The sequence below is a fragment of the Colletotrichum scovillei genome (assembly GCF_011075155.1).
Source record: "Colletotrichum scovillei strain TJNH1 chromosome Unknown Contig00011, whole genome shotgun sequence".
Classification (NCBI taxonomy): Eukaryota; Fungi; Ascomycota; class Sordariomycetes; order Glomerellales; family Glomerellaceae; genus Colletotrichum; species Colletotrichum scovillei.
The window spans coordinates 3,188,182-3,209,716 of NW_023336269.1; the positions used below are offsets into that span (position 1 = coordinate 3,188,182).

At 53.3% G+C, this 21,535-nt stretch overlaps 4 protein-coding genes across 4 annotated transcripts; 1 reads left to right on the plus strand and 3 right to left on the minus strand.

Moving 5' to 3' along the window:
- Nucleotides 1-1,630: 1,630 nt before the first annotated feature.
- HER10_EVM0001139 (uncharacterized protein) lies at nt 1,631-2,206 on the plus strand (the record flags this gene model as incomplete). The annotated part of the gene is made up of 2 exons (XM_035470895.1): nt 1,631-2,008; nt 2,201-2,206. The coding sequence occupies 2 exons, from the start codon at nt 1,631-1,633 to the stop codon at nt 2,204-2,206; spliced, it is 384 nt and encodes a 127-aa protein (XP_035326524.1).
- A 346-nt stretch (nt 2,207-2,552) lies between these two features.
- On the minus strand, nt 2,553-7,394 carry HER10_EVM0011600 (importin-beta domain-containing protein). The gene is made up of 6 exons (XM_035481028.1): nt 6,883-7,394; nt 6,453-6,531; nt 5,882-6,348; nt 5,633-5,817; nt 3,407-5,577; nt 2,553-3,354 (listed from the first exon to the last, which is right to left on the minus strand). The coding sequence occupies exons 1-6, from the start codon at nt 6,970-6,972 to the stop codon at nt 3,182-3,184; spliced, it is 3,165 nt and encodes a 1,054-aa protein (XP_035327320.1). The 5' UTR covers nt 6,973-7,394; the 3' UTR covers nt 2,553-3,181.
- A 4,254-nt stretch (nt 7,395-11,648) lies between these two features.
- On the minus strand, nt 11,649-14,919 carry HER10_EVM0003372 (transcription factor RfeG). Its single transcript, XM_035482924.1, has 2 exons — nt 14,467-14,919; nt 11,649-14,399 (listed from the first exon to the last, which is right to left on the minus strand). Exons 1-2 carry the CDS (start codon nt 14,692-14,694, stop codon nt 13,467-13,469), a joined length of 1,161 nt encoding a protein of 386 aa, XP_035326695.1. The 5' UTR covers nt 14,695-14,919; the 3' UTR covers nt 11,649-13,466.
- Nucleotides 14,920-18,203: 3,284 nt separating this feature from the next.
- HER10_EVM0002788 (impB/mucB/samB family protein) lies at nt 18,204-21,294 on the minus strand. Its single transcript, XM_035472483.1, has 2 exons — nt 20,993-21,294; nt 18,204-20,945 (listed from the first exon to the last, which is right to left on the minus strand). Exons 1-2 carry the CDS (start codon nt 21,208-21,210, stop codon nt 19,193-19,195), a joined length of 1,971 nt encoding a protein of 656 aa, XP_035326645.1. The 5' UTR covers nt 21,211-21,294; the 3' UTR covers nt 18,204-19,192.
- Between the last annotated feature and the right edge of the window lie 241 nt (nt 21,295-21,535).

The window sequence follows — 21,535 nt, forward strand, 5'->3', positions numbered from 1 at the left end:
CACTATGGCTAAGATTGAACAGAATGCAAGGTTGAAAGACGGATCCACATGGTACAGAAACAAAACTCACTGGTTTCTGCTTCTCAGAAGTCTGCATCTATAGGAGTGACATTCATCGTCTTCCCTGATTTCCCTTGGTCTGACTTAAGCCCGCTCACCAACAATCGACGTCCTATTTTGCTCCTGGGCAGTTTCGATCAAGAGTCAACTACTGAAAGAAAGACCAGATAGCCAGACGTGCCGTGATTGCTCAGGTTCTCGAGTATGGCGATGGGCCACATATTCTCTCACCCGTCTGCCACACCCTCAACCCTCTAATTATAACCATTCCCAACTGCGTTCGTAACGACATGCAACCACACCTACCAGAGAATTCGTGATCCTATCCGATCTATCAGATTCCAGATTCCCGCTACTGCCGGATCCCACCGCCCGCAGCAAGCCCCCTTCATACTTGAACCAGCCGCCTGGTTACGGCTAGGATCTTAGCGATTAGACCACCAGTTCAACAAAAGCAATACTGTTCATCGAAAACTGACAGATCCCTAGTATCAACGGAACTACCCAGAGATTGTCACCGCTAGTCGTAGCGCAGCCGACGGGATGTGTAAAACACCCCGATCCTCCTCGAGCTTAGAGGCTCAAAGCGTCCTGCATCTTGGTGACATTTCACGGCACTTGTCACACTTGAAGAAGAAATACACTGACTCCGGAATTTGCCGTTGTCACCAAACTTCGAGTTCGAGCTCGCGTATAGGTGTCGCGATGCTTGGCATAAACCCTTGGGAAGCCCAGACCCCAGTAACCCCCTAGATAGGATCATCATGTCATAGTCAGAAAGGTGGCGCACTCTCACAGCGTATTAGTACTTTCAAAGTGTCTCTGCCAGCCATCTATCAATGTAAATCTCGGCACGGCACAGCTAATTATGGCTTGAGATTTTCGATGAAACCGCGATTTGCATCGCGAGAGAGAGGAGAAAAAAAAGAAAAAGCAAGCAAGTAGCCCTTCAACACCAGTGGACGCCAAGCCCTAGCAGTTTGAAATTTCATGATCGATATCGCAATGCCACTGCTACTAAACCATCAACGATGCCACCACGAAATAAAAGGGCAAGCATGGGGAAGCCCGCCGCTTGTGCAATTCTCGTCGTCAAGGAGAAGGCTATCGATCATTCCCTAGTAACCTCCGAAGTTCTTTTCTATTGTCTTCGATTTCCATCATGCTTGGAAAAAGAGCGTCGACCTGGGCGTTCGACACCACGGAAACTCCCGCCCTCTATTTTGGCGTCTGCATAGGTCTGCTGGCACTCACCTCTGCAAAAGCCGTCCAGCAGAGTTTCCTAATCTATTCGAGGACAAACTCGTTGAAGAATGTCTACGCTTGGATGTCAGTCATACACCTACAGGGCAAAAATCAGTACCGCGCGGCTTCGAGAGAATTCAGAGAGAATTGACACACGCTTTCAGGGTATGGATTTTCTTCTCCGCCAACGCCACCCAGGCGATTATAATCTTCTTACTATTCCGCGGAGACATTACAATCAAGTAAGCAAAAGGCCAAACCTCCTCAACGCACTCCCACCTACTGTTTTGCTAAAAAACCGCTATTCAACCTCAGCATCGGCTTCATGATTGCGGACGCCATCAGCTGGGTTCTACAAACCCAGCTCGCCCCCCAGATTCTCGCCAACAGACTCGGTCTCCTCATGCACAACAAGCGACGAGTCAAATACATGAAGATAGGCCTGCTCGTCTTCATCGGCATCTTCAACCTCTTATACATTGGCTTGTGGATCGCCTTTACGGTGAATCCCACTATCCTGGTCGTGGTTATTAACAGATGGATGACTCGGCTGGATATAGTCATCGATCTGCTGGTCAACGTTGTGCTCGATGCGACTTTTCTCATAATCATCAAGCGTGAGCTCATTGCCGGCGGCCTAGTCAAATATCGGCTTTTGTTCAATTGCGGTGTGGCGGCTGTGTGCCTTTCGATATCCTTGGATGTAAGTTGTTTGCGACACAGACGCGTTCTCCAAGTAAACATACGTAACATGGGGCTGACTTTCTCTCTCCCTCTCCCTTCCTCGAAAAGGTTGTCATGATGATCCTCATGTCTGCACCAAATTCCTATCATTATACCTGCACCCATCCGGTTGCCTACTGCGTCAGGCTCATAATCGAGATGCTGATGGCAGATTTGATTGCAGTGATTGCGCGAACCCCGCATGAGATGAGGGATCTTTGAGTAAGGTAGCTAGTGTGATGTAGCGCTTGGGATTGCCGCCGGAACCGCCACCTCGAGATGGGTCATGATTAGTTCTGAGACAATTAAAAACCTTCTTACCCAATCATTGCACTCATCTCCCTCCCTGTAACAGGTGACATGCTTTGGAAGAATTCGCCGAGGTCGACAAAACAGTATTGAGAGGAAGAAAGACAAGCTCGGAGACGTAGGGTGTCCGTCTGAATAGCCACATTCCTTTACAATCTCACTCCTAGGACAACGTAACCGAGGACCAAGGTATATGTTGAAATAATTTTTGAATTGTTGGGTTTGGGGGAATTTTTAACTACTTACGACCTGGGGCATCATGAGCTATACATCCACACAACACGCGGGCCTCCCGTACGATGCTATGCCTGCCGCCGGTTTGAAATAAAAAGACGGCCAAGACGAAGACAGTCGGAACATCCTCTGTGGCGCCCTTTGAAAATCCGAGCAGAAACAACAAGTCCCATCTTTTCCCCTGCCTGCTGCTCACTCCTCCTCAACTGCCGACGACAGGGGAAGCTGCGTTTTTTGTTTTTGGCGGAGGACCACTCAGTCTTTCCATACACCTCCCTCTCATATCCAGCTGGCCTCCGGCCATCGTTTGCACGCTCTATTGCTCTTGAAGATCTTCTTCCTTTTGGACCTCTTGTAATCTTTTAGGAATGGGGTAATCGTAAATCTTTGCCTCATCAGTCTTTCCTGCAGCCGCTCGTCCACATCGACAGTTGGCAGCTTCGAGCCTTATCCACCGACTTTGCGTTGCGGCAGTGGCTCTTCGGATCATCTCGCGTCTCCCTCATAAGTTCTGAGCTGGGGCGGTCAGAGATCACTATACTCTTGACACGATCCTCACAGCGGGATGAGGGGCCCGGCTCGGTCATCGATGAAATCTCCGGTAGGGCTCTTAGCTAGCACCACCGTTGACAGGGGCGGCACCTTGTTGCTGAGCAAGAGCCAGTTGGGCAGCCTGGGCATTCTCGGTTGCCTTTTGCATGACGCCCTGCAGGGCGGCTTGGTCCTCGGCGGTGAGATGTGACGCAAGGGACTGGTAGAATTGAGGTTGCTCCTCCTCCATCTCTGCTCGGGGGTTAGCCTTTGTTCATACAAGACGGCATAATCTGTAACTTACTCATCAAAGTCGCACTGAAAAGTTGGTAGGGGTCCACCTTGTCCAGGGGAGACTCGAGCAAAACGCTGTCCTCTCCAAGGTCGTCCTCAGACTCAATGTCGTCAACGCCACGGCTGAACTTTTGAGCCTCCTCGTTCAAGAACTCAAGGTACGCGGTGCTCTCATCGCGGCCTTCATTGGTCTCCTCCTCCTCAGGCTCGTCCTCGACGTTCCAGTTGGCCTCGTCCTCCGCCCACTCATCCTCTTCGCCATAGTCATAGGTGCCGGCGTCGAGGTGGTAGTCGTCACGGAGTGCCTCCTCGCGGTTCTTCATAGCGGCAGGCAGCGTCTTGAACAGCTCGGTGACGCCCTGCAGCAAGCGGGGCCATCCAACGGCAATGCTCTGAGGGACCTGGTCCGCCTTGAGGCTGAGCAGAGCCGCGATCGCGACGATGCACAGCTTCTTGTCGTGCACCCGGGTGAAGTTGGACATACTGCCGAACCACAAGCTGAAGAATCGGTTGGTCCAGCCCTTGGTCTCGAGGATGTGGAGAGTGAGGACAGGGTTGTAGTGAATGGAGTTGATGACCAGCTCCATGAGGTGGATCTTGTAAGCCTTGACCTTGACATCCTGAGCAGTGAGGACAGTCATGGCGAACTCGATGAAACGCAAGACGTAGTTGTCGATGTTGCCGCGAAGGTTCAGCATCATAGCTTCAGCCAACTTGCAAGCACAGATTCTGTCGACGCCTCCAACCTTGTTATCGTTGAACATATCGGAAATCATGGAGAAGAGAGCCTCAATGTACTCGGGCTTCTGCACCAGCTGGCCAGCTCCGTACTGGACAAAGTTGTCCAGGGCGGGCAGCATATCCTCCAGGTAGAGTTCGGCGCCAGCCTTGAAAGTGGCGTGGATGAGCTCGAAAGCCTGCCACATGGTGGGGGAGATACCCTTGGCAGCGAATGTGCAGCTGTCGATGATCTCAAAGACTTCGTTGTACAGGTCGTACAACTTGTTCTCTAGAGTAACTTGAATGACAGGCATGAGGACGGCCTCGATGTGGAGCAGAACGTCGGGAGTGCTCTCGAGAGTGAGAATGAGAGTGCCAATGGTCTGAAGAACGCCGAGGGCAGTGATGCTCTTCTCGTCAAGGTAGTCGCCAAACTCATCCTCACCATTATCCTTGTTCTTGTCCAGAACCTCACGGACGATGCGGAGGTAGGTATCTCTCAGCTGCTCGCTAAGGGCAACGGCAAAAGGCGTCAGCTCAGTGGCAAAGACCTCGACGAAATCCTCCATGACGTTGGCAAGGGCATCGATATCGGCCTCGTTGGCGAGCTTAAGCAGCTGCTGCATAATGGTAGGGATGCTCTGCTGCATGCTGGTACGAATGATGTCGTGTCTGATGAGAGGCTGCAGGGCAAGCGCGGCAGTGACACGCACGGGCAGCGCGACGTCGGCCATACAGTCGAGGATGTGGCGGTAGATGGTGAGGAGGTTGTTCTGGTCCTGGAAGTTGAGCTGCTCGAACTTCTCGATCGTGTCGCAAGCCCGCGCGCGCAGGTACCCCTGCTGGCTCGTGAATTCGGGGAAAACGTAGCGGACGAGGAAGTACTCGACTTGGTCGGCGATGGGGCTCTTCTTGCCCAGGATGACCGGCGCCAACGTGCCAATCATTCTCAGGGCACCCTCCTTGGCGATGTGGTTCTTCTTGTCCTCCGGCGCCTGCTCGTACTCGTTGACCACGGCGTTGACAAACTTGAGGATCTCAAAGGTCTGCTTTCTTCGGTTCTTCGTCAGGCCGACGAGGAAGTTGGTAGCCGCAACATCGGGGGCCGAGGCCTCTTCGTAAAAGTTGAGCTTTCTGTGGAGATATTCATCGGGCTCGTCCTCGAACTTCTCGATATCCTCCTCGGACAGGCAAAGAACGGGGAACACGAAGTGCATCACCAGGTTCTGCAGGTGAGGCTTCAGGTGGTTCCACATCTCCTTGGGGCGTACCGACTCGTCGAGGAAAACCAAAGTGTATGACAGGCAGGGTCTGCTGAGCCAAGCCGTCTTTGCAACCCATTTCTCGATCTCGGCCAAGTAGTGCTTGAGAATCTCAGGCGCAATCGTGGCCGAAAACTCCTTGGCAAAACGAACAGCGTCCTCGTCCTTTGTGTTGGTGACGGATTGGGGGTTGCCGTGTCTATTCCAGCGTTAGCCAGTCCTCTAAATGCTAAAAGGACTGTAGGCCGATTTACCTGATGAACAGTCTGTTCAAGTTGAAGTACGCCCATTTCTTAGCCTTCCACCAGTGGTGTTTTTCACGCTCGTATGAATCGTCGGCCATGGCGCTGGCAGGAATAGCCTTTGAAACGGTCTGGAGGAAAACGGTGCACCAGCCAAAGTTGGTTTGCTGGGCACGAAGGAAAGCAGAGAGTTCGAGCTAGGACGGTGTCAGCCAAAACGTTGCAAAGCCAGGCACAACAAAAGGAGGGTTTTGTACATACCCAGGTTGCGTGCTTGTAAGCCTTGAGGGCCAAGTGAAGCATCTCGCCAGCTTCATCGCTCTCTTGCGCGATGAGCTCGTTGCAGATGGCCAACAGTCTGGGGAAGCTGGCCTCGATAATCTTGTCAAAATGGACTCTGTTATCGCCGTCCGAAGACTTGAATCGGTAGGCGCGGCAGATGGCGAGAAGACATTGCAGACCAGCCAAAACGGAGGCGGCATCGTTCGTGTTCAGGAGCTGCATAGTGTAGTCCATGAAGTTGGGCCACTTCTCGGGGAAATCGAAATGCAGAATACGCTGGAGGACGGGGATCAACTGTTGCCGGACCAGCCCCTGAGAGGCGGCCATGATGGGCAACAGACGGTCGCGGAAACGCGCCTTCTCATCTTCGGCGATTTGTGTGTCGTTCGGGTTGTGGTCCGACTTTTCCCATCCGCGATTTACGCGGTTCTTGATATAGATAACGGCTAAGAGGAGGAACCGTTTAGTATGTCTGCTTGGCTAGGTGAGGCCATACGGGAGTAAGGCAGAGTAGGGGGGCAACGAGGTTCGAGGGGAGCCGTCCACGTACTTGATAGTCGCACACTGTTGTCTTGCTCGTTCTGAAGGACCTCGAGGAGAACGTCCATAAACCCCGGGTGCTCTTCGATCTAAGTGGCAGGAGAAGACATGTCAGCCGGCAAATCCAACATCAAGGGTGACTCCGCGACTATGCCCCGTGGGACCGGACCCGATGCCGGGCATCTGGAGCGGGCAACAGGCCCGTGGGAGGGTGCGAAGACGTGTCGGCGGTAGGTATGCATCTCGTCCATGTTGTATACGTCTGTATATGTGCGTGCGGTGCGATGTAGTGCGGATCGTCCCTGGCGCAGTCATGGAGGGGCCATTCGTGGGGGAGGGGGCGGGATCTCTCAGGACACGAGAAGGGGCCAGCAGGAAGCGAGAGCGGGAAAGGAGGACGGGTGGGAAAGGCAAAAAGAGAAAAGTTCTCGTGTTCATACCTGCTTCAGCTGAATCTCAGCCCGCCGTCTCGTGTCGGCATCGGGGTCCAAACTGGCCGCGAGCAGGCCTCGAATCGCCGTGGTGTCCATCTTGGGTGAATTGACGGGGTGATGTCGAGGCGAAGGCGGGATAGGAATTGAGAGGAAGGAAAGCGGTGCGGGTGGTGAAGACAAAATTTTGGGCGGGTCGACTGTGTTGCCTCGAAATGGCGGGGCATGCCACGGCGACGGCGGTACGGCGTGTGTGGGCGTAAGGTACTGGGAGTGGAAGTGTGCGTGCGTGTGTGCGGGTGTGGGCGTCGCTGCGTCAAGGTATGTACCAGGCTGCGTAGGTACTGAGGTGCGTATTTCGTACTGCGTGTGCGCTCGCTGGGCTGGGCTGGGCTGGGCTGGCCTTGCTGTTGCTGCGTGTGAATAAAGGCCAAGTCAGGTCAAGGAGAAATCACGGGGAAGTCAAAAACGCAAGGGTCGACGGTCTGAGGTGAGTGCTGAATGACTGACGGACTGAAAGGACGGTAAGGAAAGTTGGCTGAGATGTGTGTGGTAGGGGAGGGTAAGTGAAGGGTCTAGTAGGAAAAGGGAAAAGGAAGGGGACAGGAACCAAAGTCAAGAGGTACACCGGCTAGGCTGGGCTGGGTACCTCGTATCACAACGGGATTTCGGGGCAAGGCGAGGTACTGCTGGGTGCTTTCAAGCAGGTTCCATCAAGTACTGCTAAGGCATTGACTGAGCTTACCTGTTCAGGCCTGACGTGTAGCGGGTTGTTGTTGGCGCACAAGGCGTCGGATGGCTCTAAGTTCTGGGCAGCGGCGGGCTACCTTATTGAACTAACGTAAGGCGGGCAGGGGAAGAGGACTCGGGTGATTTTGCAGCTGGTTGTCTGTCTCTGACTTTTTGGCTTTCTGTCTGTTCGTCTGCCTGTCTTGTGTCTTGGGAAGGAAGAAATGTCTGTGTGCGTGTGCTTGTGTGTGTGTGTCTGATGTACGTGTCTGATGAGACGGCGCGGCTTCGAAGGTACAAGTCCACGGCGATGTAAACGGTCGAGATGATTGGCTGCCGGCGAGTTCCTCCAGCTTTGAAAGATCACAACAAGGAACAATGCCTCCTGTACTGCATACGGAAAGTGTCTCCAACTTTGTAATAAGGATATTATATTGATGCCTGTTTACGAGAAAAGAAGAGTGAGAGCGAGATGTGAAGAGCTTTGCTTGACATTGCCAGGTTTCCTGCCTGACGCTGTCCATCTTTCTGGGCTACGTCCCAGAACGCAATACTGACCCTTTATTTTCTTTCGCCTTGTTGATGGCGGGTGTCAGACGGCAGTGACAGACAGTCCCGGCTAGGCTGGATTGTGGTGGACCGTGAACCTCTATTCTCGTGGTTGCGACGGATTCAGGATTTCTACCTCAGGCCTCTGGGTGCGCAATGCGCTACTCCTTTCCTCTATAGTTGACGCAGAGGGGCACTTCGCATTGTGTTACAATGCTGCCGTCTAGACATGAACCGACAGTTGAAGAAAAATGGCATCTGCTAATGCTCTTATCACGACAAGAGACGCTTGGATGGGTGAGAGTATGGCCCATCATCCCAAGACGAAGAAACGCCGTGTCACGATACTGCGTACGTGCTGTTGCTTGTTTTTTGGCTGTCCACTTCCGCTCTGGAGCAAGATCCATGGGATGCAACCGCGTCTCAGGGAGATAGGGAGCGGCAGGAAAAGGTGTGTGTCTGTGTGGGAATATCGTCCTTTACAAGTCCAAGCAGACAGGGGACCGGCTGCTAACACGAAATCCATAGAATTGGTTGATGCTACCTTGCACTTCCCTCCTTCCCACCCACCTTATTCGTGCTGGGCTTTTGTTAATGGTGTAGGGATTCGTACCTTGGAGTCCCATCTGCAGAATGTTTGCTTCCTTCCTGATTGTTGCACCTGGATCTGCCAAGGAGAGGCAAAACATCTTACTATGGGGTCCCCACGAGAGCAGAGAAATGGAAGTAGAGTCTAGGAGTGCATTCCGTATATCATGCCCCTCAAACTACCCCATTACCTAAGCTGCCTTACGGAGCAGACGGGAGAACAATGTTTTTTTTTTCTGTCGGCAGAAAAGGCAGCAAAGGCCAAAATGCAAGCAAACGTAAAAGTGCGCCGTCCACCGCCTCCACCCGCCCTGAAAGCGGTATGGCATCAGGGCAGCCCAAGGCGTCAATGCTATATTTTGATTGGTTCATCTTGGCCCCGGCCATTATCGGGGTCCCCACTACCGCCAGCGTTACCCCCCTGCACCTTCTGTTTTTTCTCCTTCACCGCCCGTCCCACGGTGCCTGTCGTGCCTGTCGTGCCTGTCAACCCAAAGGGTAGGTCGGCGCCTTCCAGACCCCTCCTCGTCCCTTCCCCCTCCCCCTCCATCCCATCCACCTCATCGTTCCTGCTAACCCAATTTCAATTTGAGGTTCAGTTGGAATCGCAGATGATGTAGAGCGCTCCTACTATATCGTATTTCCAAGTTTCCGCTACGACCCTTCTTGTATGTGATGTATGATGAGCATTTATCTCCAAATTTTCAAACCCGATTAACAGAGAAAATTTTCAGGGGTTCTTGACCCCTCCATTTCGATCCCCGTGTCAACTGGCTTGGTCACCCCGTCCTCGGTGTGGACCGAGTTCCCACTTCGCCGGAGCGCAATCGCCGGGCAAAGCTCCACATCTAAGAAAAAACCTACGGAACACTTCACCTTGCCCGTTTTCTCATGATCGCTCGAGTCACTTCCGTATTCAGAGAGCCCCTATCTACTTAATTTGATTTTTTCCAAGGCCTTTGTCTCGTTGCCCCTACACACTGCGCGTACGAGAGCGAATGGAGAACGTCGTGTTGTTTACCCGCGTCAACCGCGTCCAAGTTGTAGCAGGCAGAGATAAAGGTCACGATGCTGTCCTTTTTGGCATACGCCCCGCAAAAAAGCCGGAGTCTCGGGGTGCTAGTCTGTTTTTCTCAACCTTCAACATCAAGGGCCTACTGCGTTCCTCATACGCTTCAAAACCCCACGTGGCCTATCCAACTCCTCGTCTTGCGCGTTCAATAAGGCTTTGTATCTAGTAAGCAAAACTGTTGAACCATCCCACTCTTGCCACTCTCGGTCTCTACTACGTTCATACTGGTCCGATTCACTGGATGGGAATTTCGAGTGTCATTTACTCCTGAATCGACTTCCGTAAGGAGTGGAAAGTTGGGAATACGCATTTGGGCCCTCCTTCTTCTCAGCCTCTAGAAACAAGGTTCATCGCAGTAACTTTCAAACTTCCAAAATCAAGACTCCTAGGTCCGATGCCAGAGCATCCTCCTTCATCCATCCCATCTTCATTAAGCATGAATCTATGTCCTCGGAAGTCATAATCGATGGTCCCCCCTTCTTGTCCATGCCAGATCCGAGAGCATACTCTCCTCGGCGGCAGCAGCAGGAAGCCCCAACGACTTTCCCAGAGCAATCTCTGCGCCTACCTTATGTCCCTATTACAAGCTGAATTCCCCAAGTATCAGATACTCTATTTTGCATACCTGAGCCTTGATGGAACCAGACTTGAAGCATCGGTGAGCGAGAAACTGGCTCTCCCTTTTTGAGAAGTATATCAGGATGGCATTGTCAAGCACACCAACCTTCCTCCTTCTGGTCCGCCATTGTCCCAAAAACCCATCTGTACGTGTTCTTCCCTCATTGCTACCCGCACCCGCAGCATCCGCAAACCACTGGTTCCATCTCTTGACATACATCTCGAGGATGTGAATATTCCTCTCTCCCTTATTAACCCCAGGCACTCAACTGCCCAAACCATCATCCCTACCCCAGCTAGGCATTTCATCCCATGCCCATAAAGGGCCGTGGCAAAAAGACACATCAACCTTTGCGATCCGATCAGGCTTGGCATGGCAATGAATCAGATCAAGTTCAGACCTCTGGGGAAAGGGTGGAGGGGCTGGGGCAGACAGGAACTATTCATATGCTTTCTCACCTTTCTTCGTCTCCCGCCACCAACAGCCCAAAGGACTTGATGTTCAGCATCCTCTCCCCCCATGGCGTCGAACACAGCTTCAGTCTGCCTTTTGTCCATCCAAAACATACGATACATCCGTATACTCCATGCCCCTAAGCCAAATCTCCGTCTCCAGAGAAGTGGTTAGCTACATGATATTAGATATCCGCCATAGGTAGACAAACCCAAGTAACAGCACCTCCGTATAAGATACAAATCTCTTCCCAAATGCCCACAGGAACCCCCAAAGTAACACACCCCAATGCTCATCCCAAGATCTCTCTTCGCAAGTCACTCACCACGCCAGCTTCCTGATCTACTTACTCGAATCCCACAACCTGGATTACCCACCCATCCCCAATCCAAACTCTATCAACAAGGTCGGTCCCTCCCCCCATCTGCCGCGCCGCCCAATACTTTTTTCCCCGATGGTGAAAAACCAAATCTGCCCCAACGGGATGGGTTGGTTGCTTGACAAACTTGAGCTTCATACCACGCACGCGACACGAGTGGTGCACAACTCGCCGGCAGTGACGATGAACTTTCCGTAGGGAGGGTAGGTGGACAGGGTGACACCTCACATGACCGGGGTGATGCTGGGCAAGACTGTCCAGATGCGACCCGCCGAGTATCAAGACGCGTCTTCGAGGTGACGAATGACGAGGAAATGCTCAAGGTGGAAAAGGTGATCATCGGCATAATCCAGAAACGTTCAATTCATTACAGAAACTTAGTCATCATTCAATAGCCGATAACCGCTGGTTACCATATGCCCAAACGCCAAATACAACAACAAAAATCGCATAAAATAAATCCGGTAGATGTCACCACAACTCCAAAAGTTTCCAAAAATCTGGATCCAAACGTAAACAATCGCCGATATATGCAATACATCAAGTCCGCTCGATTGAGCCACTACTACCCATCCTGGCTACAACACTGTGTGCTCGTTCCCTGTGAAGCCTGCGACGAGCGTGTTAGTTCCCACGTTCGATGTCCCGGCTTGGATAGATATGGTTCCACGATGCGAATAGAAACACAGAACGAATAGAAATAGTGGTGACTAACGAGCTGTTCCGGAAGAGCTGCCAGGAAGGCTCCACGTGATCCAGGAAGTGTTCCGCAGGGCTGGGCAGCCGCAGTCCATGAAAGGTAGTCCAGAAAGGTAGGGTTGAGTCGTTTGTATCATGTGCCTAGCCTGGCGCTAGTGAACCTCAACCATGCCTCATCTTCAGGTCACAGTGGGTAGTGGTACCATGAACCGCCAGACTCGTGTCCCATGGCAGGCTGCATTGATGATCGCAACGTGCATCCAAAAAGCAACGGATGTTGTCAGGTGCCAAGGTGTGATTGACCGGCAAAGGCCACTCATGATCGATGGAACATCTTGACCATTGTATCGAGATGGTTGGCAGGCCAGGCCAAGTATAACTCACCCACGTTGGAGATGTGTCTCCTCCCAGTAATTTCTTGTTTAAGCTCAGTGAGCTAACTCGAGATCCAAAAGGGTTTGGGAGTCTCGGTTGTGGGGGTCATGGCCTTTCTTGTCCACGGCCACTGTCCAATGGGTGGTACTTCCACAGGCTGGTCCATGAAGCTTTGATCCGGAATTTCCAAAATATGAAATGAAGTCCATGGTGCGGTGCGAGTGCTTAGAAGCAGATCCAGGTTTGCAAATGGCCAGTTTTGTTTTTCCAATGGGAAGTAGTTTGCGGTGCAACGAGTCCGGTTGGATGACTGTGACGTTAGGTAAATGAGAGTTCTCAACCATGAGTCTCAGATCCTTATGAGGGAAGTTGCAAGAGTATCCTTTCGAAGTTGGTCAAAAAAATTGCAATCCGTGTACTCACCTTGCTGTCCAGATGCCGTCATCGCCCATTCTATAACGAAACACCATGATGACCCCGAACTCCGAAAGTCCAAGTAGGAAGAATGAAACCCAGACCAGGAGAAGAGAGTAAAATGACATTACATCCATCGTCAGGACGGCTCCAGACAGCAAAGTGGTCCATGTAAGAAGTCGTCAAAGTCGACTCGGTTCAAGAAAGTACGTCCTTTTCCGTTCCTGGGTTCCGGGCCATAAACACGTGGTAGCAAGACATACTTGCTGAAAAGAAAAGGTTGATCGAATAGCAAAAATCGTAAGCCCATCCATATATGCAGTCGTAAAACGTCCAGGGGTATGCGCGGCACAATCCATTGTTGGTGAAATCCAGGTCAAGTCCAGGTGAGATCCGGGCAGGATGTAGTAGAACTCGAGACGTAACGGTCCAGGAATATTATGTAGAGCCAGGGAAGCTCCGAGGCCGCGCAGAGCCAAAACGCCAGCAAAGCCAGACAACGGAGTGCGAGATGCATACTTGCAACTCACGAGGTGAATTCCACACCTCGAATCCAGGAAAAGGGTCTATCCAGGAAAACAAATGATAAGGAAGCCGACACCGGGAAACGGGTCCAAGACCCGAAATCATTAGGATGAAGTTCATGACAGCGACTCACAGGACGGGCGTCCTGTGCAGTCGGAGTGGCTACAGTAAATTCCAGTGAAGGTAACGTATTAGCGACGCGGGGGGCGATGGCGGTCGGATTGGTGATGCCTGTCGGAATCCCTTTCGCTGCGGCGGGAGTGCGATGATCCACTACTTGTCGTCTGAGCTTTGGAACTCGATGGAGGAGCAGAACCACGGGGTGCAGGGGGCTTATCATACTGTGATCCTCCTTGGCCAGAGAGAGACGGGTGAGCAACACCACCTGCTGGGGACGCTACATAATTAGATTCGGTCGAAGAAGTTGGGTTGGGGTACAAAGCTGTATACGCACCGCGTCCGTACATCGGATCAGAAGCCACCGGCGTGGAACCGTACGAGGCTGACGTCGAAGGCGGGTAGTAACCTGTGGGATATCCTGCCGGAACCTGTGATCCGGAAGAGTAAGCCGGCCCTCCTGGCGGAGGGGCCATCGAAGTAGGAGTCCGAGAGGGCTGTCCGGCGTAAGGGTCGGTGGGGTAGTTTCTTTGCGCCGCCATGTTCGCGGCCGTAGCAATGTACGGGGGTTCACCGTATCCTTGTCCCATTTGGCTTTGTCCAGCGTACCTGGGGTCGGCTCTTGGGTCTGGCTGTCCAGAGTAGGGATACCCACCACTTGAGTAAGAAGAAGAAGGCTGCTGTTGGTAGGAAGGGGTAGATCCAGAGTAGCCCTGGGCAGAGTTCCCTGAGTAACCTGGGGCTTGAGATCCTGGATATCTAGGGGTGCTTTCATAGGAATCACGTCCTACGTCCGGGTAGCCAGTGGAATCCGTGGGACCATAGTGTTGGCGTGCGGAGTGAGTCTCCGACTGGCGGTACCCTGCTGTAGGGGAGTTAGAACGTCTCGACAAAAGAGCCGTCGCGTCTCTTGAGGCAAATGTACCTCCTGAACTATTCCGGGCGGCCTGCTGCCGCCTCTCTGCCTCCCATCGCGCAGAATCGGCCTTCAAGTCGTCGATCATGGCCTGCGGAGGCATTGTATCAGCATAATGGTCGAGAGAAGGGCGACGACAGTGGAGCAAAGCCACTCACTGTTGTTAGGTTTCGGTAGGCGGTGATGTAGTAACCCTGTGAGACTTGTCCGGTCTGGGGGTTCTCGTAGTGACCCGGGCGGACGAGGGCGTCGTTGCCGAGGTAGCGGCAAATATCGGCGGTGATGACCTCGCGATCAATTCCATCTCTCGGAACGAAGTACTCGTTGGAGCGGCCGCTCTGAGGGGCAGACGAAGCCGGAGGGGGGCCACGGGAGGATCTCGACATGATGACGGTTGAAAGCGGGGGTGGTCTGAGTAGGAGGAGGGAGAAGGGTAACCGGTCGAGAGAGAGAGAGAGGGTCGAGCGAGGCGAGGCAACGTGAAGGTGAGAGAGAAAGATCAAGAGAGGGAAAAAGAGAAAGAGGAGGGGAGGAGAGCAAGAAATGGGATTGTCGAGATGGCGGGAAGAAAAAGAGGAAGAACAGGAAGGCAAAAGCGGGCAGGGAGTGGGTGGTGGGCGCAGAAAAGGAACAGGCCAGAGTCTGGCTCTTCTCTTGGGGGTGGGGGCTTCTGGTAGGAAAAACCGGGACCTAGCGGGCAGCGGTAAGTGAAGTCACCGACGTGGACCAGTCAACCACTGGGCTCTGCGTCCAGTGACCAGTGTGGTCAGTGTGGTCAGTGAGGCCCGCCTGTGAGTGGTCACCAACACCCCTCGTCCTCACTTTTAACTGCGGTTCTGAGCCGTTGAGGCGTGAGATGTACTTGGTATGGAGTACTGCCCTTGTACCTTTCCTTGCCTTACTTTACTGTTGTTGGTGGCAGCAGCCTGAATATGAGGTAAGGTAGCCTCAGGTAGGCAATTCGAATAACCTAAGCCTATGGACTACCTACGCTATGTACCTTACCTTACTCACACGACACCCACACACACACCCACACACATCCTCTGCCTCAATCGCTTGCCCTCTCTGTCCTTCCATCTTGCTCTTCCACCCCCCGTGAGATGATGAGGTACGTAGGATGGGAGGACTTCCTCTCTCCTCCTTCTGTTACGTCGAGCCTGCTCGGGACCGACCAGGCAAGGAAACCACAGGGCTTGCTGGCACCACGTTGCTGGCTGACAGTCCCGTGCGGATTTTCCCTCGCGCTCTACCCAAACCCTGGCAACCTGGCCAATATGCCACTGGATCCCCTTAGTGCGCGAGGAGGGGGGGCCTCGGGGTGGATTGTGTTGCGTCTACCTAAGGTGTGGCCCAAGTCTAGCCTCTTGCTGGCCAAGCGATGATAGCCTGCTTAGCCCAGCTTGCGTCGCCTAGTTCCCGAGAGGAAGACGGACGGCGGGAGGATGAGAGGTATCCCATTGTACATCTCAAGCTGTACCTCCCAGCCTCAGTCAAGGTACGCACGGTACAGATGGATACGCAACGAATACCTGACCAGCCAGCAGAGGCGGTAAAAGCCACCTGGCGGGACGGTACGCGAAAAAGCAGAAACCTGGTCCAAATGCTCCGTACGGATACAGATTGACATTGACAGAGAGGCGGAGAGGCGGAGAGCGGTTGGGCGGCAGCAGGGGAGAAATGGGTGGCGGCCGCTCTGAGTGGATGGAGACGGGATGAGGTGCAGGCTTGCAGCTCAGAGAGAGGTTGGGAGGTTGGGTTGACTGATCGCGCAGCCCAAAAGGGATACCGAGGAAGTTCCCTGCGTCGTGCGCGCACTACCTATGAACAACAAAATCTTACTCACGTCTGTCCAGGTCCAGGACAGCCCCAGGAAACGTCCCGTCCGGGGGCTTTGGATGCTCCGTTTTAGCGCGCACCACGACCACCACTTGGGTGGCCCCGATGACTAGGACAGCATCAAACAGACATCCACGGTGACGTGCGTGAGTACGTCGGTACAGTAGTACAGGATTTGCGCTTGTGGGAAGAAGCAAACATGCGAGGGCTCTTGGCGCACACGCACTCGTAACTCGCATCCAAACACTCACTTGGAATTCTTTGGAATATTGAGGCCTGCCTTTACCTGTCGCCATTGCTGTACAAATAGACGCACGTAAGGCGAACGAAAGGCAACGAAGGCAGGCCAGCTTGGTACGTGCTTTCAGGCTGGCCAGTAACCCAGCCAGAAAGATGCAGCAGCCAAGCGCTCCTTATACGTGGTATAATGTCGTGTCAAGCTCCAAAAGGGTAGAGATGAGACAGACGGCATGATGGCGAGCTGTGGTGAGATCCAATGCGAAGGTTTGTCCTTCATGTTACAACAGGCTCGAATTTCGCTGCACCGGGGGGCTCGGCTCAATGGTGCGCGTATTATTTGTTCCTGTCTCCGCCCCTCAGAAAGTCGAAACTCATCCAATGCGACACGGCATGTCGAGGCCCAATCGAGAGAGTTGCGTGCGGGAGATGCTGTTGAGCCGAAAACGCGACAAGATTGGCAGCAGCTCAAAGTAGATTGATTCCAATGGCCTGTGGTCGTCCTTGGGGTGTCTGAGATCCGCCATCCCCCTTGATTGAGCCCAACCCTTCTCCTAGGACCGGGTATCGTGAGGTCCGGTGCTGTTGCTTGCCTCATAGCCTATAGGGGGTTCGAAAAGGATCCAGACCTTCCGCCCCAAGTATTCTTGTTTGAGAATTTGGCGTAGCTGAGGCTGAATTGCATTCATCGGCTTGGGATGAAGTAGTTTGGAGAAGATGTGGCTCGTGGGTAGTCCCTTCTAGACCGTCGTTCTATGGCGTTTTGGGCGGTTCTTGTCAAGGATGTATCGAGGAGACGTTTGACTACTTTGGCGTAGTGGCGTTTTTCAACATCCGCTAGGCCATTTCCTTGAGCGGCAGTCTGCTTGCCGAGGCTAAAGAAGAAGTGTGTACTCTATTGTGTCTGTGTAACTTTGGAAAGTCGGGCAGGATGCTACGGAAGACCGCTTGGACATCGCAATCCGTGTCGATCCCCGTTGAACAACCTGGAAAACATTCGTGGACTTCAAAGGCTAATTTCTTCTGGAAAGAGGTAAGTGATAATTGCAGAAACCAGTCCGTAAGTGCATGTATAGTCTGCGCGCTTGGAATCCAAGCGTGTGAGCCACTGTCGAAAGTTGCGTTTTCTGGCAGACTTGGTTTGGCAACTCCCCAGCAACTCTCCAGCCCCTGATGACCTCTTTGCCTATGTCAGCTTGCTAAAGGCAAGAATGGTTAGATGATGCAAGCCTGGAGTCTGACTTTTTTTTCCCAGTCCCTTTCAATTTCCTCAAGTCTGACTGACCGAGCTGTTGGTACCCTACGAGGACGGGATATCCCAGCCTCAGACGGCGACCAGCCGGCGCGCTTTGGAGGGCGCAAAAACTAGTTACTCGAAGCACGTCCTCACTGACACCCGCCCCCCGGGCTGACTTCTATGAGATCCCCGTGGCTGTGGAGCGTGGGACGACGGACGTTCGTTTCCTGAGACCCTTGCCCTCGATTGCCGGACATTTCGCGACCTGACGGCGCAGCATGCCGTTGCTTGCCCTGTCTCTTGATCGTCCGGCGGTTGCTGGCGGTGTCCTCATCAAAAATTGACTTCGCCGTTGCTGCGAACCCACTCGGGGTCGGCGATGTGGCCCCATTGCATCGCTGCGAAGCGGTGGCCTATCGCTTCCGACTGCCGGGAATGCCCCGTCTCTTTTCCTCTACAGTCTCCATTTTGTCCGTGATGGTCCACGGATCAAGACAGGGCGAATGCGTGCTTTTTTCCCGCAAACGCTGATTTGTGTGGTTAGTACGGATACGGAGACAGAGTAGTGTTGCTAGTCGGGGAGTTGGTAACGGTGCGTCGGTGCCAGGTGGTGGTTGGCAACGTTGGGTATCAATGCCTCGCGCCAAAAATGTGGCCCAACCCACCTTGGCCCAAAAGATGCCTAATTAGCAACCAATCACTTGCAGACGTCATCCGGATTGTGTCAATCCAGACGCAACCAAAACGATGCGTGAACCTCGATCCAACAGTATCACGGAACCGGCCTCGATCAGGGATCCGGTGTGCACCGGTCTCCTCCATCTAGAGCACAAACGTACTGGATGCCGTTCTCTTATTCAAGAGTCTATATTCATCTTCGTGAATCGTGTGTCCGGAACCTTACTCACTGGCAATCCTGCCCCTGACACTCCCAATATTGGTTCAACCCGTGGGCCAAGAGGATCCGGATATGTCGCGGAGGGCTGCAGGCGGGAATTGGAATGACGACACTTGCGGGTAGTCTCGATCCACATGTAGCCATCCAACTCGTCGGTTGCGCCTGCGGAGACGCTCAACCACATGTATGTCCCTGTCCCGTCAGGCCGTTGTGGTTCGCCAAGTTGATCCGTCCTCATGTCTCATATAACCACGTCCTCCGATAGACTGTAACCCGGCGCAAAGCCGGAAGCCACGCCCAGGTCCGCGACTGAGTCTACTGTGAGACAGGATTGCTTCCCAAATTGCTGTACCGCGTGCCCAACTGGGCAACAACAGATAGCCATACCGGGTTCCGAAGTCATGTCGTCCCTGCCCTGTGGGTACCCTTGTGTAAGACTCGCCTCATAATTCGCTCGGTGAAGCTTGAATTTGGAAAGAAAACGCCCATCAATGAAGATTCCTCAGGTTCATCGGGGGCTTTGCCGTCAATCTCCTGTCCTGCGGTGACCCTTGGACCAGGTCTCAGGGCGTCAAAGTTTACCAACTTCCAAGTCTCGCTGCGTATCAGGCGGCAGGACCCGCTCGACAAACTTTTGGCGTGATGTTGGCAAAGACGGGCATATCACCAGGATTCATCCAAACTTCAGTCTGCTCTGGCCATGCTCGAGCTTGCCGCCGCGGCCCCCCCGCTTGGCCGAAGTTCCTGAAGTCTTTGGGCCGGAGCTGCGGGTGGCAGATGAGTGCTGAGCAAGTGTGGGCTTGCCACGTTCCTGGTCTTGTAGATCTTTGGCAAAATGCCAATCCTCGTGGCTTTGGTGCTCCTCTGGCGTTTCAAACCCCGTGTTGCACCGCGAGCATACGAAGGCCGTGGTTGGCACCTGATGGAATCCACCGTTGCCTTCCTCGTGCGCCAGACTCGTACCTGGAACAGCCGTGGAAGGCTCGCCTGACTTAGTCTCTTCTCGGGATTTGATATCGCTCTTTGCGGATGCACCGTCGGACGGCAGTTCTTCGTCAGTGGAAACGTTGCGTGCAAAGAAGCGATGAATCGCCCCTCCCTCCGTCCGACGTTTCTTTGGCGGCTTTTCTTCAGGACTCGGCATATCGATTGCTTCGCGGCTACTCTGCCTTAGTGCCTGGGCTTCCTCTCCTTTCAGCAAGAAAGCGCCGATGCCCATGTTGCCTGTGATGCCGTCTTCGAAGCCGCCCACGCTTAAGCTAAGGTTGGCGCATGGCCAGACGTTGCCTTCCCCCATTATTTGGTTCAAGAGGTTCTTCGCAAGTTCGAATAAGGCTTGCTCATCTAGTGCTTTGCCCTGGGGTATTGGACCTTGGCGCGATTTCATTTGGCCCCCATGCCGGTGGTGCAAGTTTATTGTCCTCGGCCTACGCCTGTTCTCCAAAACTCCCTCTTCAACTAAGCGGGCGAAGATATCGGCAGAAAAGATCCTCAGCCAGCGATGGGCTTGTTCCGGGGTGTTGATGTAGGGCCGGAACGATTTTGCCGATAGCATCGACTTGATTTGTGTGCGGGAGTTGACATCACTAGCGTCGATGCCACGAATAGTATTGAAAACCCAGCTTCCGGTATCCTGACCTAGCTTTGCTTTCATCTGATCCAGAGGGATGGCCAATAGCTCGTCGACGGCGTCGGTGTTGAAGGTTGAGACCACGTTTTCGCCAAGCTTCCCCCCGAGATTGCGTATCTTGGTGAACTTGAAGCCTGACAGGAATTGGGCCACGGCTCGGTTACGAATGACGGTCTGCTGGTTGGGCTTCTTGTGGCCGGAGCCCAACTTACTCAACAGCTTATTTTTGGCAATACCTCCGGAGCATGTGTAGTGTAACTTCTCCAGGATCTGTCTTCGGACATCGCGGACAATTTCAGACCCAATAAGGATCGCCACGTCGTCCCAGTCTGGGTCCACGGACTCCTCCTCCTCATTCAGGTCGATGAGGGCATCCGCTTGCCAGTCCAGGGCTGCCACGGATGGGGCTGGAAGATTCTCTGTCGGATCGTCGTAAGGTGGTGGGTTTCTCAGCTCGGGGAAGCGTTCCAGGAGAAGTGCATGGACATGTGCGGAGAGATCAAGGAAAACCTCGTCAATGCTGGCCTTTTCAACCTTTTGCTGATCCGCGGGCAAACTTTCCTTGATGACTGCCAGGATCTTTCTGCACTGGAGGCGGTACGGATCGAGAGAGACTTTGTCGCTCTGGATGTTGGCAGCAGCATCATCACGGTATGCCCATCTGTCGTCGCCTTCTCGCCAAGTTGCTACATGCTGGGCAACTAATGTAGGGCACAGCTTCTTCGCATCCGTCAAAGTGCAATGACGACCGATGCCGTGCTCACGTGCTGGATAGTTGACAGCAATCAATCCTTGCCTTAGGGTTGTTAGTTGATAGAACGATCAGACGGAAAGGCCACGTACCATTGCTGGACGGCCAGAGGCTGGTCCTTAGGCACGCCCAAGCGAACCATCTCGCATTGTGCATAGAAAGCATCGAGGTCAATGTGGGCTACAACTCGTAAGGGGCACGATGTATTGTAAGTCGCTAGTTGGAACAAGTGTTTGAAGGTGAACTGAGATTTGCGTCTGCCGATGCCGGGGATAGGAGAGGAATTCCGGAAGGGCTGTGAGGATGACATGATATCACGTCGGCTGGGTGCCGCCGAGTCGCCGGTAGGCGTCGTGAGGGCCCCCTGCTCGCTTGCCAGAATCTCAACGGCGTATTCCTTGGGTCGACATGGACTGGACGTCGTTGACAGCAAAGTGGATGAACAGCTTTCTCCTTCTCGTCCACTTTCGCTTGATCCCTCGTTTTCCAACAGCACGAAAGTACAGCGTAGCCGTTTGTCTGGAATGAATGAGATGGTCGTTGTGATGTTGCACGGATAATTCTTATACGCAGAGATTAGCAGGTCGTTGAGGTAAACGCGCCTGCAAACGCGCCTGCCATTTAGTGTCTGTCTA

Coding starts and splice junctions, on each gene's coding strand:
- HER10_EVM0011600 (XM_035481028.1), bottom strand. CDS start 6,972: ATGGACACCACGGCGATTCGAGGCCTGCTCGCGGCCAGTTTGGACCCC. Junction 6,532..6,882: donor CTGAGATTCAGCTGAAGCAG/GTATGAACACGA, acceptor CCTGCCACTTAG/ATCGAAGAGCACCCGGGGTT. Junction 5,818..5,881: donor CTTACAAGCACGCAACCTGG/GTATGTACAAAA, acceptor ACACCGTCCTAG/CTCGAACTCTCTGCTTTCCT.
- HER10_EVM0003372 (XM_035482924.1), bottom strand. CDS start 14,694: ATGTCGAGATCCTCCCGTGGCCCCCCTCCGGCTTCGTCTGCCCCTCAG. Junction 14,400..14,466: donor CCTACCGAAACCTAACAACA/GTGAGTGGCTTT, acceptor ATGCCTCCGCAG/GCCATGATCGACGACTTGAA.
- HER10_EVM0002788 (XM_035472483.1), bottom strand. CDS start 21,210: ATGTCATCCTCACAGCCCTTCCGGAATTCCTCTCCTATCCCCGGCATC. Junction 20,946..20,992: donor CCTCTGGCCGTCCAGCAATG/GTACGTGGCCTT, acceptor AACAACCCTAAG/GCAAGGATTGATTGCTGTCA.